General features: G+C 49.9%; 1 protein-coding gene across 1 annotated transcript in view; it reads right to left on the bottom strand.

The window, feature by feature from the left end:
* Positions 1 to 276: 276 nt before the first annotated feature.
* The window catches only part of TMEM178B (transmembrane protein 178B), a 320,171-nt gene continuing 294,153 nt past the window's right edge, over positions 277 to 26,294 (bottom strand). Inside the window, exon 4 of the mRNA XM_066262467.1 lies at positions 277 to 2,717. Within this exon, the coding sequence (XP_066118564.1) occupies positions 2,467 to 2,717 (251 nt within the window). The 3' untranslated portion in view covers positions 277 to 2,466. The remainder of the gene's footprint in view (positions 2,718 to 26,294) is intronic.

Here is a 26,294-nt window from a genome sequence, read left to right as displayed (position 1 = left end):
GGACACCTGCCTTTCTCTGCTCAGTGGAGCCCATTCAAGACCTTTGGAAGGAAGACAGAGGCTTCTCAATCTGAGATACTTCTCCTCACTTTTCCTTAAGCCCAAGCATGCTTTTCCCCTTAAAGAGGAAAATCTGACTTCTCAAAGAAAACTTGAAAACAATTCCCTGTACAGTTGAAAACTGGACCTTCTTGAAAATGATTTCCCTTTTTATAGACTAAATTCTCTGCTTTAGAAACCTTTCTTAGAAGCAGCATTGGAAGTCAACAGGAGTCACGGGCAAGAAAATCTTGCAGAGGACACCCACACCTGTGTCCAGATACATATTGGCACAGGTATGCATAAAATGCCCCAGAGAAATACACGCATACAAAGACCACATTCAGGCCCATTCGTGCACAGCAGGGGTCCTATCCAGATGCAGGTTACACACACACACAGCCGGAAAGAGAAGATGAGGTGACAGGCGAGACTGACAGGTGGGTGGATGAGAGAGTGGGAGAGGCAGATGCTAAGGAGTTAGCAGGTCAAAAAGGCGGAGGCCTGAGGAAGGATGATGAAACAGGGCGCACGAGTGGGAAGGGAGGCTGCTGAACGGTTGGCAAGGTACTCAAAGCGTTATTTCTTCCTGACGCTACTGAATTCTCACCCACAAGGCTGATGCATGACTGCAGACCTCGGGGACTCCCTCCTCGCCTCCCCGGGGCTGCTCAGCCCCAGCAGGGTCGCTGAGATGGCGGTCAGCTGCTCCTGCCCACTCTACCTGGCAGCCCTCTGCCCCTCCGGCCTTCACAGCTTTCTGGCTGACTTTGTAGCTCCGTCACCTGGTGCACGCCAATTTGCTCAAGTGAGCCGGAGACACCGGGCTGGATGCAGGCCACCTCTGTTTGGGCGCTAGGCACCATGGCGGCTATTTTGGGATTCATGGCCTTGACTATCAAGAGGGGAAGGAGGAGAATGGGAAGAGTCAAGAGTTCTCCATCAATTTACACAATATCATACAAACGTGAGCCCATGGGGCATAGAGGCGCTCTCTCTGCATGTGATCCTTTTCCTTTCGCCTGGACAGAAGTCGCCTCTGGGGAAAGGGTGGATGTCCAGTGATGAAGGACAGCTTCCACGATGGGGAGGGAAAGGTCTCGTGTGGTGGACAGACTTGTACAACAGCAGCAGGGGTCACCCCTCCTGAACTGTGTCCCCCTCGTCACTCCTGGCTCTTGTGCCCAGCTATGTAGTGAACTCCAGAAATTAGAGGATGAAATCCCGGGGTGTCCCAGAACTGTGATGCGAAGAGCCACAGGGTCCTCTGCCCAGTGGTTCTGTTGTTCCTTTTCTGCCCTCTGGGAATTTCAGCTGCACTAAAAATAATAGAAAAAAATGCAACACGCACAATAAAACCCACACTCAGAAAACATCCACCACACACACACACACACACACACACACACACACCCACTCTCCAGGGATGGGAAGCTGCAGAATTGGCACCCACATGAGCCTCGTTATTATTCCCGGTCTTGGGGCCTCGGGGCTGGGCCCCGACACCACCCCGCTGGGTAGAGGGACAACAGTCATAATGCAGGGCTTTCATTTTAAAAGGTGAAAAGGAAGAAAGGAAACCACCCCAAGTGGTGACTTCACACATACACATGCACGCACACGCACACCACACACAGACATCACAGCATCACTCCAAGGCTCCGGTCCTGCCCAGGGAGTGCAGGTGGGGCTGGGGGCAGGGTGGCCTCCTGCTTAACTTGGTGTAAGGCAGCTGGAAGGTAAGATTAGGTTTTCTGAGCATCCTCTGAGGTGTTCTTCGGTCGATGCCGATCTCGCCTCTCAGCAGGCTGCTCTCTCCCCATTTCCACCTCTAGGACTTGGTCCAAAAGTTTGGCAGCAAAGGGAAAACCTCCTTCTTGATTTGTTTCCTCCTCCGCTCCTTGGGTGTCGCTGGTGGGCCAGGACGGGAACCAGAACAGGAAGAACAGGTGAAGGCATGGTTCCACCAGGGCCTCAGAGGTTTGGTGACATTCTGCAGATAAGGGCGTCGCTTCTCTGTGGTATGATCGGTGTTGGGGTGACTGGCCCAGGGGGGTGGCACTCTTCCTTCTCCACATCGGTGCCACTCCAACCCACCAGCACCGTCCCTTCCCAGCCCACCACCCCGTCCTCGTGCGTGACGGGGATCAGGACCCTGTCGCGAGTGGTGACGTTCACTCTGTCTTCAATGAACTATGGAGCCAAAAGTTAAGAGCTGATGGAAGAGCCATGTGGTGGGAACGCCTTCCCCATCTCAGTGATGGGGCAGCAAACACAAAGTCTGACAGGATGCGGATGCCTGAGCCAATTCCACTCCCCCTTGGCATTGGCACCATCTGGGGTTAGTTTTGTTTTATATATGTATATTATATATATATTTATATATATATATATGTATGGGGTTTTTTTTGTGTTTTGTTTTTTGTTTTAGCACACTGTCCCATTCTCGGGTCTGGATTTAGGGCAGTTGGTCCTCGGGACAGGTTGGACAGAAGGGGCCAAGGTACAGAAGAACCCCGAGATGAGCGTGAGGCCCAGGCCCCCCCACGCACAGAACATGGACCATCCATAGCCATGGCTGATGTCGTCTGGGAGTCCGTACAGGTAGCGAGGGTAGCGTGACAGCTCAAAGTTGATCCCGGCCACACAAGTGCACAGTGATATGATGCAGAAGGTTCCTGAAAAGCAAGGGAAGAAACAGGGGGCGGTGGGGTGGTGGGAGGAATGGGGAGGAGAAGGGAGAGGAGAGGGAGAGAGAAAAAGAGAGAGAAGTGAGGCTCATTACAGTTTCAGTTTTCTTGAATAAGAAAAAAAAAAAGAAAAGATCGAGGTAAGAGGAACTCGCAAACAAGTTCAACATCTGGAAATATCTGCGGAGAGGAGAACAAAATTGAGGGATCAAGCCTTCCTTGCTCTGCATTAACTGTCCAGTCTTGGACAAACTCAGGAAGCATCTCCTTTGGGAAGATACTAAATAAACGTCATAATAGAGTTTTGTATCAAGTGGAGCAAGGCAGAGAGCATTCAGTTCATTTTTTCTGAAGCTTTTAAAAAGTCACTGTCTTGACCCTGGCTGGTTGGCTCAGTGGTAGAGCATCGGCCCAGCATATGGAAGCCCTAGGTTCAATTCCTGGTCAGGGCACACAGGAAAAGTAAACATCTGCTTCTCCACTGCTCTCCCTCCCCCTTCTCTCTCTCCCTCCCCTATCCATAGCCACGGTTTGAATGGTTCCAGCAAAGTTGGTCCCAAGTGCTATGGGTGGCTCTATGGCCCTGTCTCAGGTGATAAAATAGGTCGGTTGCTGAGCAACAGAGCAGCGGCCCCAGATGGGCAGAGCATTGCCTTATAGGAGGCTTGCTGGATCGATCGCTATTGAGGTACACACACAGGAGTCTGTCTCTGCCTCCCTGCCTCTCACTTAAAAAAAATTCACTGTCTTTCTTTGGAGACACAGAAAACACTCTATTTGCTACTTCTTTAAAGAGAAAGATATCATTATTCTTTTCTTTCTATACATAATGTCTACCAATATTGGGTTTTCCTTTAATCCATTCGCCAATAGGTCATCCAAATTCTGGAAGCCCTTTCCTGTTTCCTGTAGGACATTTCTCAATGTGTTGTCCTTGGCATGCTAACCCCATGAGACACACTTTTACAAAGTGGCAGTGGCATCAGCATGTCCGAGAGGCTCCGTGCTCAACTCCTCACCACATAGATCCTCAAGCCACTTTGCACACGCTGACCTTTCTGACCTTGTCTTGTGAGGCATTTCACAAACTTACTGAATGTTATGACTTCCTCTTTAAAAAAAAACAACATTGGTCCCATGAACCATTGAGACGGCTGATATAGGAGACAGGATGCTATAAAATGCTATAGAATTGTACACCCATTTTAAACCAATACAGATAGCTGGTGTACCTGATTTGAGTTCAAGAGCTTTTCCCAGTTATTTTCTGTGTCTTGTGTTTCTCCTGTCACCACTGATGAGAGCAGCAGCCTAAGGACATAGGTAGGCATAGTTTGGAAAGGTTGGGTTGGGTGGATGGAAGGTAGAGGGAGAAGGATACTTTTTAGGGGTTGAGAACAAGAGAGGTGCATTATGTTTATGTTTATTTAAGGCCTCTTGTCTCCTGGTGGCCAATTTATTCCAGCCCTCAGGCCTGTGAACTTGTGATAATGTCAATGGCCATACGAGAACCAATCATACCTAATATTAAGTGCTGCATGCTAGAAACTGTGTTAAGTGCTTCCCAGGTACTAACCCTTTAATTCTCACAACAAATCTGTGAGGTAGGTTCTTTTATGATCCCCGTTTTACTGGCTGAGGAGATTGAGGCCCAGAGAGCTTCACACATTTGCTTAAGATCACACAGCTAGTAACTGGCAGGGCCAGGCTGCAAACTCAGGCAGGCCCAGCTCCGGAGTCCACAGGCTTATCCTCTGCACTATTTAAGACTGGTGTCACACAAGGTGGTTACCCTTCGGGGGTCCCCGCTGCTGTCCACCTGGACTCGGCATGAATTCTGTATCTCTCAGTCAGGGGTAGGGTGGTCTGGTGTTCCAGGAGTGCTTGCTAAAGCTAATTGCTGCCCCTCCCCCACAGCAGCTGGTTCAGTAGGTCCAGGTGTGGCTTGAGAATCAGTATTTTGACAAGTTCTTGGGTGATGCTGATGCTGCTAGTCCAATGACCACACTCTGGAACCACCAAGTTAGGAGAAACGTTTTACTGGACAAAGAGGAAACCAGTCGTCCAAGGTCCAATCACAGGGGAAGAAATACTCATGGGCAATAAATGTGAAAAATGCTTAATTTTACCAACAACCAGAGAACTGAAAATTAAAAGCAGAGTCCTAGAGCATCATCCAGCAAGTTAACGAAGTTTTATTATTTTTTATTATTATTTATTTATATTTGCTTTGCTTTGTGCCTGAGCACCCAGCTCCAAAACTGGTCAGGGAGCTGTACAATGGACCATCCTGTTAGACTAGGGGCAGTGATCAGGGAAAGAGTTCATGCCTTTGGCCTATGACTGCATTTTGGATAGAGAGCCTAGTCCCTCCTGGGGACACAGTCTTAGACAGGATGTTCGGGGGCTGGAGGGCGTATGTGAGGCGCTGCTATTGGAGGAGGGGCCAGAGGAAGCCCCAGCGAGTGGGGTGAACACATGAGCAGAGAGCCCCTGAGGTCTGAGCTCTAGGTGGAGGGCCTGCAGGGGTGGACATACTTTGGTGTCTCTGATCTGCATCCCAAAGACCACTATGTCGTGAGTGGACAGGACAGTGCTGAGACCAGTCAGGGGCCTGCTGCAGTCCTCTGGGAGCAGGGGGGTGGGGTGGGACTGCTAGGCGGGAGCAGGGCACCAGGGAATGACTGTTCAGTGAAGGATTGCTTGGAGAGGCAACTGGAGGCGAGGCCTCGGGGTGACCCAGGCACAAGTGCTGCATATGTATCTGTGTGCACGTGTGTGTTTGTGCCCAGGTGTGTATGCGTGCACATGTCTGTGTGTGTGTACATGCATGAGTGTGTAGGGACAGCCACAACATACAGACACTAACGGCACCATCATCACTTGGAAGAACAGCGGTCCCAGACTTGGGAGAGTTACAGAGCACGCACGGGTCCCCCCTGCTGTGCACTGCGGTTCAGACGCAATTCCACAATGGCGTCCAGGGCAGACCAGGGCGTGCCCCAAACTTTCTGAGTCAGAATCTCTTGGGGAAGAGGGAGGAACTCTTTCATTTTTAAGAGTTCCTTAGGTGACTTCTGTTGATCAGCCTGAGGAGCCCCTTGTGTTAGGGCTGGGGTCCTTGGTATCACCAATAGACACAGACCCAAGTGGGGGGAGGAGCCGAGGGGGCCAGAGGGAAAGAGGGGGGAAGCACTAACAAGGAGGGACAGCCATGGCCCAGGAGTGCAGGAGGTGAAGCAAGCTTCATTTGGACGCCAGTTTCAAATAATCCAAATTCCTACCAACCAGAGCTGGCCTGCTTGTGCCTCAAGAACACATTCAAGTCCTGGTTTGGAAACCTGGGCATGCAATGATATTATTTACTAGAATTTAGACTGAGGACAGGAAGTGTGTGTGTGTGTGTGTGTGTGTGTGTGTGGTGTGTGCGCACACACACGCTGATTTCAAATCTCCGCTGCCCTTGAGATATGAAGGCACTTGGAACCATAGCTCAGAGCCTGGTAGAAAGTTCTGAGCTACATACATCTGTGGGCTGAGTCATCACTTTATAAATCAAAGCTCTCGATGGGACTGAGGTCAGCTAAGGACTTTACATAAACCGTTTGTACACAGGGTACTTTAAAAAATGTCTCCTCATTGGAAGGTGCGCGAGATTCCTGATTAAGCCCAGTGATTTGTTCTGGGAAAGAAGGTTGACCTCAAACAAGTTTTGTTCCTCCCAAGTGGCCATGAGCTGAAACAGCCTTATGCGCACAATTCTAATAGCGTCTTCTGCAAGAGGGGTGGACAGGACGCAGAGGATGCGGTTGATAAATCAAGAGTGACGAGATTCGGTCCTTGTGGACCTAATTACCCATTGGAAGTGGCCCAATTTGCTGATAACATACATCTTGTTATGTTAACATGGTTAATTGGGAGGGGGGCGTCTTCCCGCCTTAACTTCCTGTTAGTTGTTCTGAGACTTTAAAACCTTTTGAAATTTCTTGTGTTATTAGCACTGGTCACTATTTCCATGGATGGGGGAGAAAACTTTCAGGGTGCTCCCTTAAGATGGCCTGTTAAGCAGGCCGTCTATACAACCTGCTAGGAAATGCCGTGTGCCAATGAGGAAAAGCGGGCACAGGTTGGGTGAGTTTCCACGCCCGCCACTGTCCATGGTTGCATTCCAGGATTTCCATTTCTCCGTCCTTCCACACTTACAAACTCCAATTTGAAAATGTGCATTAATAATTAGAAGTGGGTATGTGCAGGCGCAAGGCAGATTCTCAATAAACTGATGGACGGGCTGCATGATGTGTTGTCATTGTTAATTAGCAGCATGTTCTCATGTTCTGATGACTGAAATAACCATGCACTCTGACACACAGTGGGGGAGATGGGGTACAGCGGGCAATGGCTCAGCCTGACTCAGCTCTCTGTCCAGTGTGATGGACCTGACTCTCAGAACTGAGGAGTGTGGAGTGGAGTCTTCCCTCCTACCGCCGTGGCCACCACCTCACTGAGGTTTTGGGAACTAAGATTTTAATTGTTTCTGCTGGAGAGTCTATCTCAATAGATTGTACAGCACTGGGAATTGCAAGCTCTCTCCATTCACCCAGAGAACAGTGGTCCTTTGGGCAAGTACGAAGTCCTCCTCTGTCCCCCAGTAGCAGACCTTCAGTTCTGGCACTAGGTCTTTAGAGTCTGCCACTTTATGTCTCATGAGCAGTTACTGAGAGACCTGTGAGGGATGACGAGAGGCCCCTCACTCCCTACATGATAGACATACAAAAGAGCGTTCTGTGTCTAGTTAAACTTATACTCACCCCAGGGCCTTTGCACTTGCTGTTCCCTTGCCTGGAAAGGCCTTCCCCTAGCTCTTCTTGGGTCTCAATTCAAATATCATCCTTGCAGAGAGATCCTCCCTGGCTCTCTTCTAAAGCAGTGCCTCCCAGTGCTTTTCAAACTGTGTTCCACGGAGGTGTCTCAGGAGCAAGAGGGGAACCGAAGAGGCACCCAGCCCTCTCCCTTCTCTTTGGACAGAAGAGCCTCGCTTTGATCTGTTTCCATGTGAAATTTCATCTGAAGAAAGGAGTCCAGTGATTTAAACATTTTTGAGAAGCACTGGCCTAGTCTATTCGCAAGCAGACCCCAAGGTATGTCATAATGGGGACTGTGCTTTGGACAGCCAAGTCCGAGGACATTCATTAGCTGCAAGCCCCTTCCTGTGGCAGAAAGGGCTGGCCAATCTCAACCCTCGTTCCTGCTGGTTCTGGAAGGAGCCTCAGACTCCGCCTCAGCCCAGCCCTCCAGGCAGCCAGCCCAATCTAGTCAGCTGCAGCTGGCTGGAACGAGAAATGAAACCCAATTACCCTCTCTGTGCCAGGATGTTCAGTCACACGGACTCGGAGCTCAGGGAGTCCAGCTCGTAGAGACAGCACCAACCCACGTAGCTTGTGCTAATAAGACTCTTCGCCATCAAGGGAACAGGGCCCTTGAGAACCAACCAGTGTCCCTGTTTGCAAATCCATCTGTCAGTGGGAAGGCATGGCCAACGGGCAGAGCAAACTATGTCAACATAAGTGCTTCCCTCTGAGTGTTCAAAAACAACACCTGCGTCCTGGCATGACTGTCCCCACATCCATCAGGTCACCTTGTGACCAATGGCCCCACCCCGGCCACTCCTACCTGTGTGTCTGGTCAGCACCTGTCTGGGGGGGGGGTGTCCTGGGATTGCTGCCCACCCTCTGTCCCCTGCCCCTGTCCCCTGCCATGCCAGGCACAGCTGGAGTGAGAGTGGAAACAGTTTTCCTGCCCCGTCTGCCGACTCTGCGCTCCAACGCCACGTATAGCCTCCTCGCCCACCTCCCTCACCTTGCCATCATCGCTAATTAACACTGCACTGGTTGCCAAGTATTAGCTCCTAGTCTCTCCCCCAGTTTTAGCTTCTTGGCTGTTCGACAACTTCCTCCTTCTTGGATATCTCTGGCCTCAGCTCCCAAGCTGCCCCCTGATCCAGGACTGGTCCCATGTCCGTAGTGTCCTTCCTATCTTCTGTCTGCGCCTCTCAGCCTCCTTCCGTCCTCTCAGACTTGAAAGACCAGTGCCCGAGTGCATTATAGGATCATGTGATATCGTGTAGCATGTGATAACGTGTCCCCCACCCCCAGGGACACAGAGTGCTCAATGCTCCCCGGCTGTGCACAGACTTCCAGTGCTTCCCCCACAAGCCCCAGTTCCCTGAACTTCCTGACTTCTTTCCAAGCCCTGCTTCCCTAGTAGGGCAATCAACCATCCCAGTCTGCCTGGGAGTTGGTGGAGGTGGCAGGTGTGTCCCCGGAATGTGGGACTTTCTATCCTAAAACTGGAAAGCCCTGGGCTCTGTGGGACATTTTTGGTCCCCATACCCACAGGTTCCCTCACAGGCCTGCTCTCCACTCCAGTGCCACCACGCTGTGATGACAACATAATCAATTCTTCGCTTGAGAGTTAAAGAAAACAGGACGCCTTAACCCAGCAGAAGCACAGACACGTGGGGCCCCGGAACGCGTTGCTCATGTTATGACATGCCAGGCCGGCATAGCACTGTTTGGGGGCAGCTAACTCCTTTGCAACCCTGCAATGTCACCAGGAAACACTCAGTCAGCCACCCAGTAAAGGTTCCACCCCAGCACCACCATGATACATTTCAGCTGACAGTCAGAATTCTGGTGTTAAACCCGCTTCTCAGGGGAGGGTGGACCACGCAGCTCCACTCCCTTCTGGGGCCAGCAGGGCGGCCCTGGTGGTACTGCCACACCCACGGGCCCCATGGAGAACCTGCCTCAGCACTGAGGCCTCAGGCTTGGCAGCAGAAATGCTCTTACTAATTCAAGAAGCCATTGCCTAGGAAACCAAGGCCCCCCCGGAGGTTCTCTCAGGAATCTGGGGCAGTCACATATTGTGCAGACAGGCGTTCTCCCAAGCAGCTACTCCTTCCGTGACCACATCTTTGCTGGAGTATCATTTCTGCCGCCTCCCAGGACTAGGGACCCATCTGTGTGACATTTTCCACTCTTGTAAAGGAGAAATGATGCCTGCGTATCCCTAACTCCTACATATTGCCTTGTTGCGATGTGATGGGGGTGGGGGGGGGTGGGGGAGGGCTCTGCTCTGCCCCAAGCCCAACGGGTCACTGCAAGGCCATCGCTGTGGTGGTGCCCTGCGAATGTACATATCAGGGACGTCTGGGAGGCAGCAGCTCACATCCACCCTAAGGCCCGTTCCCGCCAGCTCCTCTCCCTACTTTAAAAACTGGAAACAAGCAAGTCAGCAAACAGAGAAAGGATTCCTCCTTCTCCTGCAAAAGCCTCCAAGGAGGCGTCTGCATCCTCGGGAGCGGATGTGTATAAAACCCTTCTCTGGCTTGGATTAAATGCCGAGAGCACTTTACAGCTTGGCTCAGACCTGCCTGGAATACAAATGACTGTTGGATTATACACCACCATGTCAGCAGCAGCCGACTGACAGGTCACATGGGTTTTCCACCCAAGGTGCCTTAGGGGTTCACTGGGACAAGGCAGGGGGCGGTGACAGCCTCCAGAGAACACACTGCAAGGGATGGGGCCCCAGGGTTAGGACAAAACCATCCATCATCACTCTGCAAACCCTACCAATGCCCCAGGCAGAGACACTGTGAGACTGTCGTCACAGCCCTGAGGAAAGCAGCGTGGTGTTTCCAAGGCTGTGTCTACAGGCTCCGGGGCTGCCTATATGTGGATGGGATTACGCCACAATCATGTACCATTCTGGCTCAAGCACCAAAAGGGACTGGCCCATTCACACAGGTTGGCGTTGTTTCCAAAGTGAATGCTTCTAGATTCCTAGCGTCTAACTGATCCCCTGGTGTGCACCTGTCTGCAGGGCTGCCACCAAGTCTGGAAACCCAGGTGTTGCAGACTGAATTGTGTCTGCAAAATTCATGCCAAAGCCCTCACCCCTAGTGACTCAGCATGTGCCTGCACGTGGAGACAGGACCGCTAAAGAGGTAATTCAGTTAAAACGAGGCCATTATGGTGGGCCCTAATCCAATTTGACTGGCGTCCTTATAAGAAGAAGTGAGCAGGGCATACAAAGAGACAGAGAGGGAAGACCCCATGAAGAGACAGCAAGAGAGTGCCCATCTGCAAGCCACGGAGACAGGGCTCGGAGGAAACCACCCTGCCGACACCTTAATCTTGGACTTCCAGCCTCCAGAACTATTAGAAAACGAATCTCTCCTGTTTAAGCCACCCAGCCTGTGATACACTGTCTTGGAAGACCTGGCCATCAAGTACAACAGGTGAATCCATAATAATTATCCTTTACTATAACATTTCAATATATGATGAAACAAGACTATCTATGTTTCCAGACTTGACAGCCGCCCTGTAGCTACAACAGGCATCTAAACATGGCCACACAGAGCAATGGCTACTGGGCCTCTCGTGTTTTTTAATTCATCTGGTCACCTTTGCCGATGTAGCTATGCTTACTCCTACTTAATGCCAATCAACTCATTCATTCTCTCAGGTGTATGTTCAGATTCGATCACAAGACCAGTGTGCTTGGTGGCCTCTGTGCCAAAAAAAGAGCCTTTACAAATATGTGACAACATCTAACGGACTGAGCAAATAAAAGAGAATATTGGTGGGTGTTCAGACAGCTTTGTCATGGTGGGAGGTTACTCAAGGTCAAGGCAACATCACCCGGGCTCTCTGACCGCCATCCCATGTTGCCATCTGCTCCTAGTCAATGGTGCATTCCTGCACACTGTCCTACAAATGATCCTCAATGGGCCAGTCCAAGTCCCTAGTCTCCCAAGATACCTTCCCTGAGTGTGCCCAGCACAAGATCATCCACGCTTGTTCTCAACTCCTGAAACGTTTCTGGTCTGCAACAGCCCACCTGACAAGGAACGAAAGGGACACCTCTTGTTTTAGCCTGTGGTCAGCTAGGCTGTGACTTTCTCCAGAATCGGCACGGTAGCGGGGTCTCCTCTTGTGTTGTGACCCACAGCTCTGAGCGTTAGACCCAGACTACGGGGAGGGGCAGACGTCTCAGCTGGGGAGCTCTGAGGGGAAAACATGAACTTCGAAACCTAGAGGGGAATGAAGTAGCCATGGCCAGCCTTCCCATCTTCCTCCGAAACATTTTTGTGACTGCTGCGGCGTGCGCACACGTGTGAGTGCACCCGTGTGTGCCCACGCCTGGACGCGCCTACCTGGGCTTCAATGGGTCCCTTGGATTTCAGGAAGCTCTTTAATTTTTACAGACTTTCGGCACCCGAATGACGCCCTCTCGGCAGGATTATTTTGAAGAGCGATAATAATAAGTGTGAAAAGGCTTAGAGAAGTTCAAATTGCTTTCTTTGGGGAGGGTATGATATTAGAAATTGCAAGCTTTGAGTGAAGGTGAAGACAGATTGTTCTGGAGGGCAAGAAAAACATGTGGCCGCCGCCTTCCCGACCGTCACCAGCTCCATTCTCACCCGGCCCTGGCCCAGGTGGATGGTACCTCGGGACGTGACTGCTCTCAACAAAGAAAGTGCTCGTTCAGGACCCTTCCTTAGGCAGACTCTGCTGGAGCCAGAACCACGGAAAGTAGGAAAATCTCAGAACATGCTTCTGAGGCAGACCTGCCTTGGTAATGCAACTTCTCTTGGAGAGGTGACAGCGTCCAACGGGGGGCTCCATTGTGACACTGTGGGTTTGCAAAGAAGCTTGTATGGACAGAAGGAACGAGCCCCGAGAGACGCACTGGGAACCGCCATGGAACGTGAGGTGGGGACCTCTCAGAGGCACTGCCAAGGCTCTGGTCCTTTGGATTGTAGAAGTGGCACATGTAATTACTGCACACTCATTCCTTGAACACCTACTATACAGTGGACTACAAGGGCTAGATTGTTATACTTTTTAGTCTACACGGTACACTTCCCCTTCTTTCTTCTTTTGCCCAAACAACACCACCAATCTTTCTTCTGGCGAAGCTATTCTGTGACCACAGTGATTAATTCAGGCATGGGCGCTTAACTCAAACCCAAGTCTCCATTTCTGTATCTTCTGTACCTATTGAGAGGTTGCTGTGAGATTCTATGCATGCATCGAATTATATATGTAAACCACATATGCATATGTATGTTTTAATCTACATAGCACAGCACACAGAAATTATATAATTCCCAGAGTAATCTCATGTTAAATACTTCGCTAAAGGTCCCAAATCATAAATCCCATGCCAATGCTTGGATTTTTCAGTAAAGCCAAACTGATTGCAGAAGCATTTGAGAACTATCCACTACACTTGCTTCCACTGCCCCTACTGAAAAAAAATCCCCCAGGGCAAGCAACTACTGGCCCATTTCACTTGACCTTGGATATTTCATGCATTGTGGAATAAAACATTGGAAAGATCGAAGTGGGTGGTCTGTGATGACCTATGAACTTTCTAAATAGGGTGGGAAAGAAAGTTCTAGAAAGAAAGTGAATCAAGAGTGTAGTGTGTGAAAAAAGCTCATAGGCACAGACAACAGTGTGGGGATTACCATACGGAAAGGGGGTGCGGAGGAGGACAGGGGGCGATAGATGGTGAAGGAGGGAGACTTGATTTGGGGTGGTGAGCACACAAATACACAGATGATGTATTACAGAATTGTACACCTGAGGCCGGTATGAGTTTACTAACCAATGTCATCCCAATAAATTCAATAATTTTTTTTTTAAAAAAACCAGTGCTCTGATCATTGCATGCAAGCAAATTGGATAACCTTGAAATGGGAACATTCCTAGAAACATAAAATCAAACAGTCCTGAATCACAAAGAAATAGAAAATCCGAATAAACCTCTAACTATCAGGAGAATTGAATTAGGATAAAAAAAAAGAAAAAAGGCCCTGGCCGGTTGGCTCAGCGGTAGAGCGTCGGCCTAGCGTGCGGAGGACCCGGGTTCGATTCCCGGCCAGGGCACACAGGAGAAGCGCCCATTTGCTTCTCCACCCCTCCGCCGCGCTTTCCCTCTCTGTCTCTCTCTTCCCCTCCCGCAGCCAAGGCTCCATTGGAGCAAAGATGGCCCGGGCGCTGGGCATGGCTCTGTGGCCTCTACCTCAGGCGCTAGAGTGGCTCTGGTCGCAACATGGCGACGCCCAGGATGGGCAGAGCATCGCCCCCTGGTGGGCAGAGCGTCGCCCCTGGTGGGCGTGCCGGGTGGATCCCGGTCGGGCGCATGCGGGAGTCTGTCTGACTGTCTCTCCCCGTTTCCAGGTTCAGAAAAATGAAAAAAAAAAAAAAAAAAAAAAAAGAAAAGAAAAGTGCATCCTGTCATCATTTCAATGCGAATCTCTGCAGCTCCCTCTCCATCTGGGCCTCCGCGCGGGTGGAGGAATAGTGGGTTCCAACTGGCTCCTCACCTAGGCTGAGAGTGGCAGCCACAGCGGGGCAGAGAGGAACGTCCCCAAGCTGTAAATAGGGCGTTTCCAAGAGAAACGCGGCTCCGAGCAGGCCATCTCCCTGCCCCTGCTTCTCTCGCCTCTCCCTGTTCTGAGCCAGCTCCTTCTGGTGGACGACAATGACCCCTGGAGCAAGTCCTGAGAGGCTCTAGGGCTGAGGGCACTCTTGCCCCCAGATTTCTTGCTTGGGATGATGCTCAAAGTCATGCAAAACCTCCTGCATATCCTGACACTATAGCTCTCTCGGGAGGCACTGGTCACTCAGCTTCCCATTTGGCATACAAGGCTTTTGCAGAGAAAGCTACCTCTCTGGGGAGCGCAAAGCCCAGTACAAGGAGATCTATCATTACACTTGAGTCCCCGTCTTGGTTATCCTAAGCTCTCTCTGCCCAGAGGTGTACGAGCTGTGCTGCTCCAGCACCCTGGAAGGAAAGCTGGGAAGGACAGGGATGTGGCTTAGTGGCGAGACAACGCTATGAAGGATCAGAAAGTCCAGGTTCTGGTTTCATCCCTGCCCCCTGAAGTTGGCACACCGCCTCATCTCTCTGGGCCAGGATCCCTTTAACCATAACATATAGGAAGTGTCTGCTTCCTTCAAGTGAAGTACCGCGTGATGTTAGGTATAGGGGTGAGAGGGTGCCTTCCTTTCTGAATTGCTCTGGGGCTGCATGTCATTTATTTTGTCAAACATGAGCCACCTGGAGAGAAGATACTGCTTGTCACCTCCCACCATGTGCAGAAGGGCTGGTGGATGAGACCATTAGATGTCATTACTCGATATCACTGTGCATATGTGGCTCGGCTCTGAATTGCCTTGATTTTAAACGTGGAAGGATGGGGACCCAGCTGTTTAAGTGTCTGGAAGAAATTGTCTCCTGAAAGACATCTCTCTGGCTTCTGCCCTATCTGATCCAAACCAGTGCCATGTTAATTAGGAGAGAAGGAGGCTTGGGGCGGTAGCCAGAGATCGTGCGAGACTGCCACCTGGTTTGCTTTACGTTTCCATATGCCTGGCCCATTTGTCAGTGTGGCCTTGACTTCCTTTGAGATGGAAACCTGTACCCAAGTGATTTTTGCATGCCGTCACCTCACTGCTGGGTCACTGAGCACATATATAGCTTTACACGGATCAAACACTGATAGGTAATATTTATAATGTGATAGGTATTGTTTCAAGTGCTTTGCAAATGTTAACTCTTTAAAGCAACCTGAGAGGACAGTGAGGCACAGAGAGGTTAAGTAACCTGCCCAAGGTCACACAGCTTGTTAAGTACGGAGCCAGGATTCAAATCCAGGCTTTGGCCACTTGTTATGTTGCCTCTCATTTCTTGGGAGTGTATATTGTCTCTGGAGCTGGGCCGTAAGAATGTAAGCAGAGACGCTCTTTTCTTCCCCAGTAGGGTCTTATGCATAATGGTCTTTAGAGAAGATTGGGGGAGGAGACCCCAACATTATCAAATGTGGCCCTGAGGAGGTTCCGGGTGCCTATCAAACTCAGTAAAATCTTGTTGCTGACTTCTTCAGAGAACTAGGAAGACCTGTATACAACTTCACTCCTTATTTGTGCTCAATAGAAGGTGGACTTCCTGTGGAAGTATGTGAGTTTTCTTTAAAAAGAAAAGAGGGACAGGATTTATTGGAAGGAGGTGGAAGCTCACAGAATTCTAGGCAAAGCTGTGGAAGAGGACAAGGCCTCGGAAAATAAAGGGCTGCAGCCAGGGGGCGCTGTGACCTGGTGGCAGGAATAGTGACTATCCCTTGCCTTCATGCTGAGGACACGACTCAGCTCCTCTCTTCCTCCCTCCGTGACCCTTCCCTCATGAATGTCATGGGCGGTGGGGCTGGCTTCATGGTCAGGGACACGCATGAGCTCTCTGTGAGGGCAGAGAGCCCAGAGAAGAAACAGAGTCAGGTTCAGAGCACTGACTCTTTCCATCAGACTCTTCATAGCTTCCCAACAGGCCAGAAAACAAACCCAGGGTACAGAGTAAGCCGGTGGTTGGAATAGAACCCAAAGGAGCTCAGTATGGATCCCAGCCCAGCAAAGGCTGACAGTTTAGGATGATTTGCTTAAGGCAGGGGTCCCCAAACTTTTTACACAGGGGGCCAGTTCACTGTCCCTCAGACCGTTGGAGGGCCGGACTATAAAAAAAAACTATGAACAAATCCCTATGCACACTGCACATATCTTAATTTAAAGTAAAAAAACAAAACAGGAACAAATACAATATTTAAAATAAAGAACAAGTTAATTTAAATCAACAAACTGACCAGTATTTCAATGGGAACTATGGGCCTGCTTTTGGCTAATGAGATGGTCAATGTCCGGTTCCATATTTGTCACTGCTAGCCGTAACAAGTGATATGACGCGCTTCCGGAGCCGTGACGCCTGCGTCCCGCGTCACCGGAAGTAGTACTGTACGTGAGCAACACCACGCTTTGCGGCACCGCCACATACAGTACTCCAGGAGCACAGGATGCATCTCTCACTGACCACCAGTGAAAGAGGTGCCCCTTCCAGAAGTGTGGTGGGGGTGGATAAATGACCTTAAGCCATAGTTTGGGGACCCCTGGCTTAAGGGACTGTTCATGTCTGGGTAAAAATACATTCACCTGGAAGGGCTGACTCACACTGGCAGGCCAGGGAAGGGAAAAAAAACAGGCCCCCAAAACTGGCCTCCTGATCCCGGCCTTGGCCTTGGGCCTTGACACAGGGATGTTGGTCACCTGGAGAACGGGGCAAGGGCAGAGGACCCAGATGGTGCCGGGCTCTACCGGCGTGGCCCTCCCTCTCAACCTTCCCATCAGAGAAGTCAGTCACCTCTCGTCCCTCAGGCTGCAGGGCCTGACAAGGGGGAGCCTGCCCTAAAGAGGTGCAAGAATGTCCTCCAGGTTCCCTCGGCTAAACTGACTCATGCTAACAGTCTGAGACCCAAAGGCTTCTGAAAAATGTGATTTCAATGCAACCTGTCTCAAAACGTTAAGTGCTGAGCCAGAAGGGATATTTTTAAAATTAACTAATTATTATTTTAAGTAAATCCTAGCCTGGATCTGTGGTGGAATCTTCAAGAAGAGATTCCTAGGCTTTATTAGGGAGGCAGCTATTGGCATTCCTTCCGACCCAGGGCCAAACATCAGGGGCTCAAATATCACCAACTAAGGACTACATGGTGAGATTTACATTCTATCTTTACATAAAGCTGCTTAAGCATTTTTTAAAGATAAAAAGTAGTGTGTTTTTTTTTGTTTTGTTTTTTGCTTCATTCACAACAGAGTTCAGTTACGCAGAGCTATATAAAAACAGAACTGTACTAATGAAATGTGACATTCTAAATGAGAATGAATAAATAAAGACCTGGCAGTCTGCTTCTGAAAAGTGGCCAACGCTGAGTCTGGCAGCAGCCACAAGTGGTAGATGAACACGAAAAGCCCTCTGAGGGGCAACAATGAGAACAGGGTGAGGGGACTCAATTCTTCCTCCTGCCCTGGTCACCGGCTCCCCTGAGGAGCTGCTCCTTGACTCCGGAGCACAGGTGCCCTTTCTCTGTACCCCACCCCGGTCCCTTCTGTTGCAGCACGTGTCACTCCACCTCCACCACCTGCCTGGCTGGCCCTTAAGGACAGGGAACACACACATTCTTGTTTGTGTGTCCTGGGTGCTAGCACGAGGCCTGGCACACAGTGGGGACTCAACCCTGTTTACTGAGTTGAATTTAGTTTGTAGAGCGGGTCATTAAGAAGTGCAAGGTCTCCAAAGACACTGCTCACAAAAATTGGGGGATCAGGGGATGTGCAGATACTCCAGTACTTTCAGCCTTTTTTCTAGTGCAGTGGTCGGCAAACTGTGGCTCGCGAGCCACGTACAGCTCTTTGGCCCCTTGAGTGTGGCTCTTCCACAAAATACCATGTGTAGGCACAAAGGTCAGCTTAGGAGTACCCTAATTAAGTTAATAACAATGTACCTACCTAATATAGTTTAAGTTTAAAAAATTTGGCTCTCAAAATAAATTTTGATCGTACTGTTGATATTTGGCTCTGTTGACTAATGAGTTTGCCGATCACTGGTATAGTGCATTTTCACCAATGAAATAAAAGTTGGTTTTGCATCTCATTTGCATAATCAAACAACTTTCTTTGACTTGTCATTTGCTTTTCCGATGTTCTTGTTTAATAAAACACAATATCAAGTGCTTCTTTTTTTATCGCTTCATATGCATTTTGAAATATCCCCTAATTTTTGTGAGCAGTATATTTGAAACACTGTTGGAGTTAGAGGGTACTGACTCTCCTTTATGTCACTTTAGCAGAAAGGACCCAAGTCCAATAAGTCAGAGTTACCAGCAATCATATTAAGGTTCAAAATGAAGAAGAACAAAATAATGACAGGAGTAGCCAACAAGGACAAATGAAGCTGCCTGCTGCTATGAAGGCTTAAACCCAGGGAGGCCACGGGACATCAGCTAGCTTTCTGCTCTCCAGGGTACTCAGAACGAGCTAAGTGACATCAAATTGGTACAAAGGGGTGTCTGAGTTCAGAGGAGGAGTCTGGTTTTAGGGCACATGATTCAAAAGGTTTCTGGAAGATGCTGACTCTAAGTTGAGCCTGGAGGGAGCACCAGGCGTCCACAGGCAGAGGAAGGTGGCACAGAGGCCGATCGTGACAAGTGGTTTGGAGAGGAGCAGAGGACTTGTGGCCGAAGGCCCAACTGAGACGCAACTGTGGCTGACGCTGGCTCCACGCTGGGGACACGGCCTTCATTCCAGCAACAAACATGGAACGCAGAACGTCTCTCATCAGAGAAACGACACGGTAATAGGCGTATTTTAGAGAAACGGTGGGGCGTCGAGGTTGGATTCAGTGGGCAGTATGGAAATGAACATTTATGAAATACAAATCCCCGGCCAGGGGCTTTTCTTATATTATCTCCTTCCAGCCGCACAACAAACCTGCACAGTGGGCAACTCTATCTCAATTTTACAGGTGAGAAGAGGCAGGCTCAGAGGTTGGCAATAAGTGGTGGGCAAAGATTTCCATCCACCAAGAGCTAAATGGCTTTCAAACCACCGCAAGGGTGCTAATAAGGGCCGGCGTGGCACTCGGGGAATGGAAGTGAGTGAATGGGCAGCGAAAAATACTGCAAAGGAAATATTGGCAGATGTTGACAGTTGATGGAAAGGTACGGGTAAAACCAGAAAAGTGAAAAACAACTCAGCGGTGATTGACAGACTGAGGCACCAAGAAAGCCAAGAAAAGCTCTTTTCATTGGGGAAAGGGAGCGGAGGGGAGCTGACCTTTATCAGGTGCCCACAGTAAGCACGTATGCAGTCAACCTACAGCACACGCAGAGCGTATGCAGAGAGAGGACAAGCCTAGCTCAAGGCACGTTTGAGGTTCCAGAAAGATGTAGATGTCCGGTGAACAATTAACCACTGGAGCCTCGAGCTCAGAAAAGACCGTTTCACAGGCAGGTTCCAGACTCACCAGTGCAAAGGTAATTCCCACTGTGAGGGGTTGGTGTTGTTGACAAGGGAACATGTTTGTAGGGAAAAAGAAGAGAGAGTTGGCACCCACAGTTACAAGTAAAATAGAGAGCAAAGAAAACAGAAAAGACAGAGAAGAAGCATAAGCAGGTGCGTGCTGTCGTGGGAGACAAGAGACAAGAGTTTCAGGAAAGATGGAGAGAGGCAAATCCTAGTGAGGTCAGGAAGAGGAGGCTCAAGGTGACACGTGGAGCAGCCGGGAGGAAGTGAGTCTCTAAGAAAGCACGTTTGGTGACACGGTGGGAACAGGAAGCAGATGTCAAGACACGAAATGGGCTGGTGGCAGAGCTATAGAAGCAATAAGTAAGGATCCTCCCTTTTTGCAACATGAGCCCCAGGCTTTGTGTTTTGTCTCAGAGCACAGGAAAAGATGAGCCCCTACCCCCCGCCAGACAGGCTCATTGCCTATTTCTCAGGGAAAGAGTCCTTGGGCATAATCGGTCTCATCTTTTCTGCCACCCCAAGAGCCACGCCCTCTGTCTACAAGGATGAGACACCCGTGTGGAGCTGTCCCTTCCCCTGTCAGGTCAGGAGCTGCTAGAGGACTGCAAATATGTCAACAAGTTAATTATTATCTGGGGAAGTAGAGCTGTGTGATCATTAAAAACCCTGGCTTCAGAGTCAAATAGATTTGAGTTGAAATCCTTGGTCTGGGAACAACGTGAACTTGGCCAAGGTGGTCCAACTATCTAGGCAACTGCTAGGAGCTTCAAAGAAGGTGGGATCCAGGGATAACTTGATCGCACATGAATAAAAATGTAGAAAGTGCTCATTCTGTGCCAGGTACAGTTTTTTTTCTTTTATAGGACAGAGAGAGGGGGATAGCTAGGGACAGACAGACAGGAAGGGTGAGAAATGAGAAGTATCAATTCTTCCTTGCAGCACCTTAGTTGTTCATTGGTTGCTTCTTATACATACCTTGACTGGGGGGCTCCAGTGGAGCCAGTGATCACTTGCTCAAGCCAACAACCTTGGGCTTCAAGCCAGTGACAACTGGGCTCAAGCCAACAACCTTGGGCTTCAAGCCAGCAACCCCACATTCAAGCTGGTGAGCCCACACTCAAGCCAGATGAGCTGGTGCTCAAGCTGGTGACCTCGGAGTTTTGAACTTGGGTCCTCTGCATTCCAGTTTGACACTCTATCCACTGCGTCACCACCTGTCAGGCAGTTTTTTTTTTTTAAATTAAATTTAACAAGGTGACATTGATCAATAAGAGTACACAGGTTTCAGGTAATCATTTCTACAACATTTGAACTGTTGATTGCGCTGTGCTAAGCATGTGACACAACTTATTTAATTCTCACAAGGCAGATACGGTTTCACAGATGCTGAATCCGAGTTGTAGAGAGGAGAACGTCGACCTGCCCCTTGCCGGAGCGGGGCTGAGGAGCCAATCCCAACCCCCGGCTTACAGAGCTAAACGAATGCAATCCTGTAAGCCCACGTCCTCCGTGCTGGTTAAATCCTCAGCCTTACTTCTTGATCCCAGGTGGCGTGGCCCAGGGTCCCTCTCTCTTCTCCTCCAGGTCCCAGGAGCAGAGAAGAAAGGGTGGGGATTCCTCTGAGGACTGTAGATGAAGGCTCCACCATTTACATAATTCCAAGCTTGTTTCACGGGTCCCTGGGCCTAGCTCATTATCTACAAAATTAGGGTAATGACAACCTTAAGGGCTACTAGGAAGATGAAAGGAATCATGTTTGAAGAGCGCTGGCCGCTGGTGCAGCCGAGATGTGCGGGGAGCTCTTACCTTCTCCCTGTCTGCCTCTCCTACCTGCCTCCCAAGGGGGCTGGAAGGCCAAATGAGACCTTGCCTTCCCTGTGGAGCCCATGAACTGACAAGTGTCACCCCACCGCACCTCACCCCTGTTCGCCCTCTTTTGGGTGGCCAGTATCTTTTCTCCCTAAGAAGGAAAAATGGAAGATGTCCTTGTCTTGTTTATGGCTGAAAAGACGGAATTCTTTGGTTTAGTATTTTGCATTTTGATGATGCCAGTCATTAAAGCTCTCTCTCTTTTTTTTTTTTTTTTTTTTACAGAGACACAGAGAGAGAGAGAGTCAGTGAGAGGGATAGATAGGGACAGACAGACAGGAACGGAGAGATGAGAAGCATCAATCATTAGGTTTTCGTTGCGTGTTGCGACCCCTTCGTTGTTCATTGATTGCTTTCTCATATGTGCCTTGACCGCGAGCCTTCAGCAGACCGAGTAACCCTTTGCTCAAGCCAGCGACCTTGGGTCCAAGCTGGTGAGCCTTGCTCAAACCAGATGAGCCCGCACTCAAGCTGGCGACCTCGAGGTCTTGAACCTGGGTCCTTCCGCATCCCAGTCCGATGCTCTATCCACTGCGCCACCGCCTGGTCAGGCGATGATGCCAGTCATTAAAAAGAAAACAGCTCACTTAATACACTGATGGGTCTGAGTGTCTGACTCCTTGCTAAAATTGTGAGCAACTCCGAGGTAGGAATGAGTTTCATTTTTCTTTTATCCTGCACAGGATGGACAGCGTAGCTGGGACTCAACAACTGGCTGGTTAGTCAATGACTGATAAGCCAGGGGCAGGTTCTGAGGGTTAATAAGTGGGAGGGGTGGGCCTGACCAGGCGGTGGCTCAGTGGATAGAGCATTGGACTGGGATGTGGAAGGACCCAGGTTCGAGACCCCGAGGTCACCAGCTTGAGCACGGGCTCATCTGGCTTGAGCAAAGCTCACCAGCTTGGACCCAAGGTCGCTGGCTCCAGCAAGGGGTTCCTCGGTGTGCTGAGGGCCCATGGTCAGGGCACATATGAGAAAGCAGTCAATGAACAACTAAGGTGTCGCAACAAAAAAAACTGATGATTGATGCTTCTCATCTCTCTTCATTCCTGTCTGTCTGTCTTTATTTGTCCCTCTCTCTGACTCTCTCTCTGTCTCTGTAAATAAAAAAATAAAATAAAAAAATAAGTGGGGTTGGGCTGGCCTCTCTCACAGCCATGCCCTGGACACCTTTGATCTTTCAATGCTTCTCCAGATAGGGCGAGGGTTTTCCAAACCCCACATCAAGACGGCATGGTAAGAGACATGATCTGATAGCCAGAAAACATTTGCGATCAGACTTCCGGAACATCAGGGAGATACAGCAGCTTCACATAGGCCCACATTCTCCAATTATTTTATACTCGGGGTTAACATGCAGGTCACTACCCACCTGTCCCAGCAGCCCAGAGTCTGTTAGCACGAAAGGCATGTCCCCGAGAGCAGTTTCCTCCCTGCCCTCACTCCAGGGGCCAGCTCCATAAGCCCTGTCCAGTGTAAGGCCTCCAGGCCTCCAGAATCACTCCCCTTAACACCCATAGGCCTTCAGGGCCATCAGCAACCCTGCCCCGTACAATGTGGACAGTCAGACAGTTCAAGTTTGCCAGCGAGGTGCAGGGATGGGTCCTGAGCCCAAAGGTGTGTCTGACTGTGCACGTGGGGGCCGCCTGGCCCTCCTCCCTGTCTCTCTGATTAGGACCACTCTTCCAAGCCGTGTCTCTGGTACCCAGAGAGAGCTGGGGCCCTAAGCCCCATGTACATGCTCCCACTCACCTGCCGGCAATGCCCTCTCAGCCTGCCCTTTGGGCCCTGTGCCTGGGGTGGGCCATTTTCCCTGGGGTCTGGCACTCTGGCTTTAATCCCCGTATGCACGGTGCATCTCAGACATCCAAGTAATGGGGGTGACAAGGAGCTTTTCAGGGCAGAGGCCTCCACTCCCCCTCCCTTGGGTCTGGCTAATTTCTGGTGCTACTTCTCACCTGTCCTCGAATCCTTCCCTACCCCCCCCCCACAGGACAAAGAACATTCCCCCTCACTTAAACCTGCTCCTCCCTCCTCACTGTTTCCTGGGAGCAGCTTTTAAGCCCAGTAGGAGGGGTTCTCTCCATTTACTCCAGGATCCGGCATTTTTTTCTTTGATTTATGACATGTTTCAAGAGCCAGGAGCTTGCCTGACAAGTGCCCTTTCTCTGAGGCTTGCACACCTCTCTGAGAACATCCGAGAAGAGCCCAGGAGGGGCGGCTTTTGAAGTCGCTTTAGAAACCACCTAAGTTTCCATGGCAATGGAGCATGGTGGAGCCACCACCACGGCCTGGGTCTTTCTGATGCCCCTGAAAAGGCTGCCCACGAAGCCTGTTTTCTCGGCACCCACCCCGGGAATGGAGAGGGTCTCCAGTCTCCCTGCCCTCTCTGCCCCTGCTTGCCCTTCCCCCTCCCCCACTGGCTGCCGGTCCACCATCCAGAAGCAAGGGACCCACATTCAGCGCAGCGATGTCGGTATTTCACCCCAGGAAAGACATTGTTTTCAAGGACAGGAGGACACCTCAGGGTGTCATGGCCTTGGAGGCTCTAAGGATCTGCCTGCCTGTTTGGTATGTCCCCATGTCACCCTCTCCAGTCACAGTTGCCTTCTTGCTCAACTTCCTTAGACCCAACAATCCCATCCCAGTCGCCCTGCAATTGTTTTTTTTTTATTTGAACAAACGATCCTACCCCATGTCTAATTATGACCCTTCTTCAAGCCTCTGTTCAACTGTTGCCACCTTTGAGAGGCCAGCATGCCTACCCACAGCCCCCTCATCCACAAGAACACCCCCATCACTCTCCCTTCCTCCCCGTTCCTTCCGTAGTTCTCATCACTGGACATCACATCATAAATTTGAGGTACTTCCTTTTTGTCTGCCTCTCCATCCAGAACACAGGCTTTAAAAGCACTTTCTTCTAGCCCTGGCCGGTTGGCTCAGTGGTAGAGTGTCGGCCTGGCGTGTGGGGGACCCGGGTTCGATTCCCGGCCAGGGCACACAGGAGAAGCGCCCATCGCTTCTCCACCCCTCCCCCTCTCCTTCCTCTCTGTCTCTCTCTTCCCCTCCCGCAGTGGGGCTCCATTGGAGCAAGGATGGCCTGGGTGCTGGGGATGGCTCCTTGGCCTCTGCCCTGGGCACTGGAGTGGCTCTGGTTGCAACAGGGTGACACCCCGGAGGGGCAGAGCGTTGCCCCTGGTGGGCAGAGCGTCGCCCCCTGGTGGACGTGCCGGGTGGATCCCGGTCGGGCGCATGCGGGAGTCTGTCTGACTGTCTCTCCCCGTTTCCAGCTTCAGAAAAATACAAAAAAAATAAAAATAAAAAAATAATTAAAAAAAAGCACTTTCTTCTATTTCCCTCTGCAGTCCACATGATTTAACAGTGTCTGGCACACAATGTAAATGAATATGATACGATATGACATAATTTAACACAACGATAAAGCAATACGCACAATAATACACTACGATATGATAGAAGAAGTAATATATACATAATATAATATGAATGAATGAATGAATGAGTAGGTGGTGATTAGCTGGAAAGACGTTATCTGTTCAAGTAATGTCCTCTTCACCATCCCATGGCATGTGTGTCTTTGGGTGGTGCTGATATTGATCCTATTGGGCTGCTCAAAGCAGAATATCACTAAATGTGGTTATTTAAGAAAGAAGTGACTTTGTAGCTAAAATAATAATAATAATATCTAAAAATTGATTAAGAACAATGTCAGGAATTGCTCAAAATCTTCAGGTGAGTTACCTCTAGAAGTCACAACTAAGCTTCTGGTGGGCACTCTCATTCCCCCTGCTTCAGAGATCAGAAAACTGAAGCCATGCATCAAAGATGGTTAAGTGACTTCCCCATGTCACACACATGGTCAAGGCTCCATTGGTCCTGAACTAGCTCTCTGTGATAAAACCCTAATTCCCCCTTATAGTTGGATGATTTTAGTTCATGAACAAAAAGTTTACCCCCTACACCCATCACGTGGCAGGGAACTGAAGAGGGCCCAGGGGTGAGTGTGGCAGGGACTCCCAGAGACAAGGATCGGTTCTTCCCAGCCCTCTCGGATGCTTTCAGCAATGACACTGTTTTCTGTCTCTTTCCAGGGTCTGCTCTGACTCAGCCTCTTCCTCTGGGAGTTCAAGGACAAAGCATCCCGTGCCCGGCGAACGTGTGGCTTTCTTAAACATTCGGGCAGGAAGGTTATAGGGCATTCTGGCATGGTCTTCATTGACCAGATTTAAGCTTACAGGGCCAAGGGTGTTTTAGTATTCTCTTCCAAAGGGCAAGTCTATAATGAAGGCAGGTCCCATTGGTTGGCAAGGGTATAACCCCTTTGGGGTTCAACTCTAAAGTGAAAGGAATTCTTCTCTGCCTAGGTTGCTGGAGTGACAGACCCTGTACCCCTATGTGACATTAGGCAAGAATGACTGTCATTTCCTAACGCTCCTGACAATGCGTCTCCTCCCCCTGATGGCTTTGTTTAGAACGTAATTATCAAATGCTAATAAGTATTCAAATATATTCCTTCCAAAGGGCAAAACATGCTCCAGGGGATGAAGTAGTTTATGGAGCTCTGTTTAGGATTTTGAAAGAAAGGTCATAAGACAAAAAAAAAAAAAAAAGTCAAGAGAAGTGTTGCAGAGTTCTAGTGAAATTACCCAGGAAACTATAAAAGCAATTTAGCAGAGTAAGCAGATAAGTTTTACACCCTTGACTGGTCATGGTAGATCATGGACACATCTCTACCCATTAGAATTGA

Source organism: Saccopteryx bilineata, chromosome 2 (genome assembly GCF_036850765.1).
Source record: "Saccopteryx bilineata isolate mSacBil1 chromosome 2, mSacBil1_pri_phased_curated, whole genome shotgun sequence".
NCBI classification, from domain to species: Eukaryota; Metazoa; Chordata; class Mammalia; order Chiroptera; family Emballonuridae; genus Saccopteryx; species Saccopteryx bilineata.
Note: the sequence above shows the minus strand (reverse complement) of the source record. Positions and strands in the feature narration are given on the sequence as shown.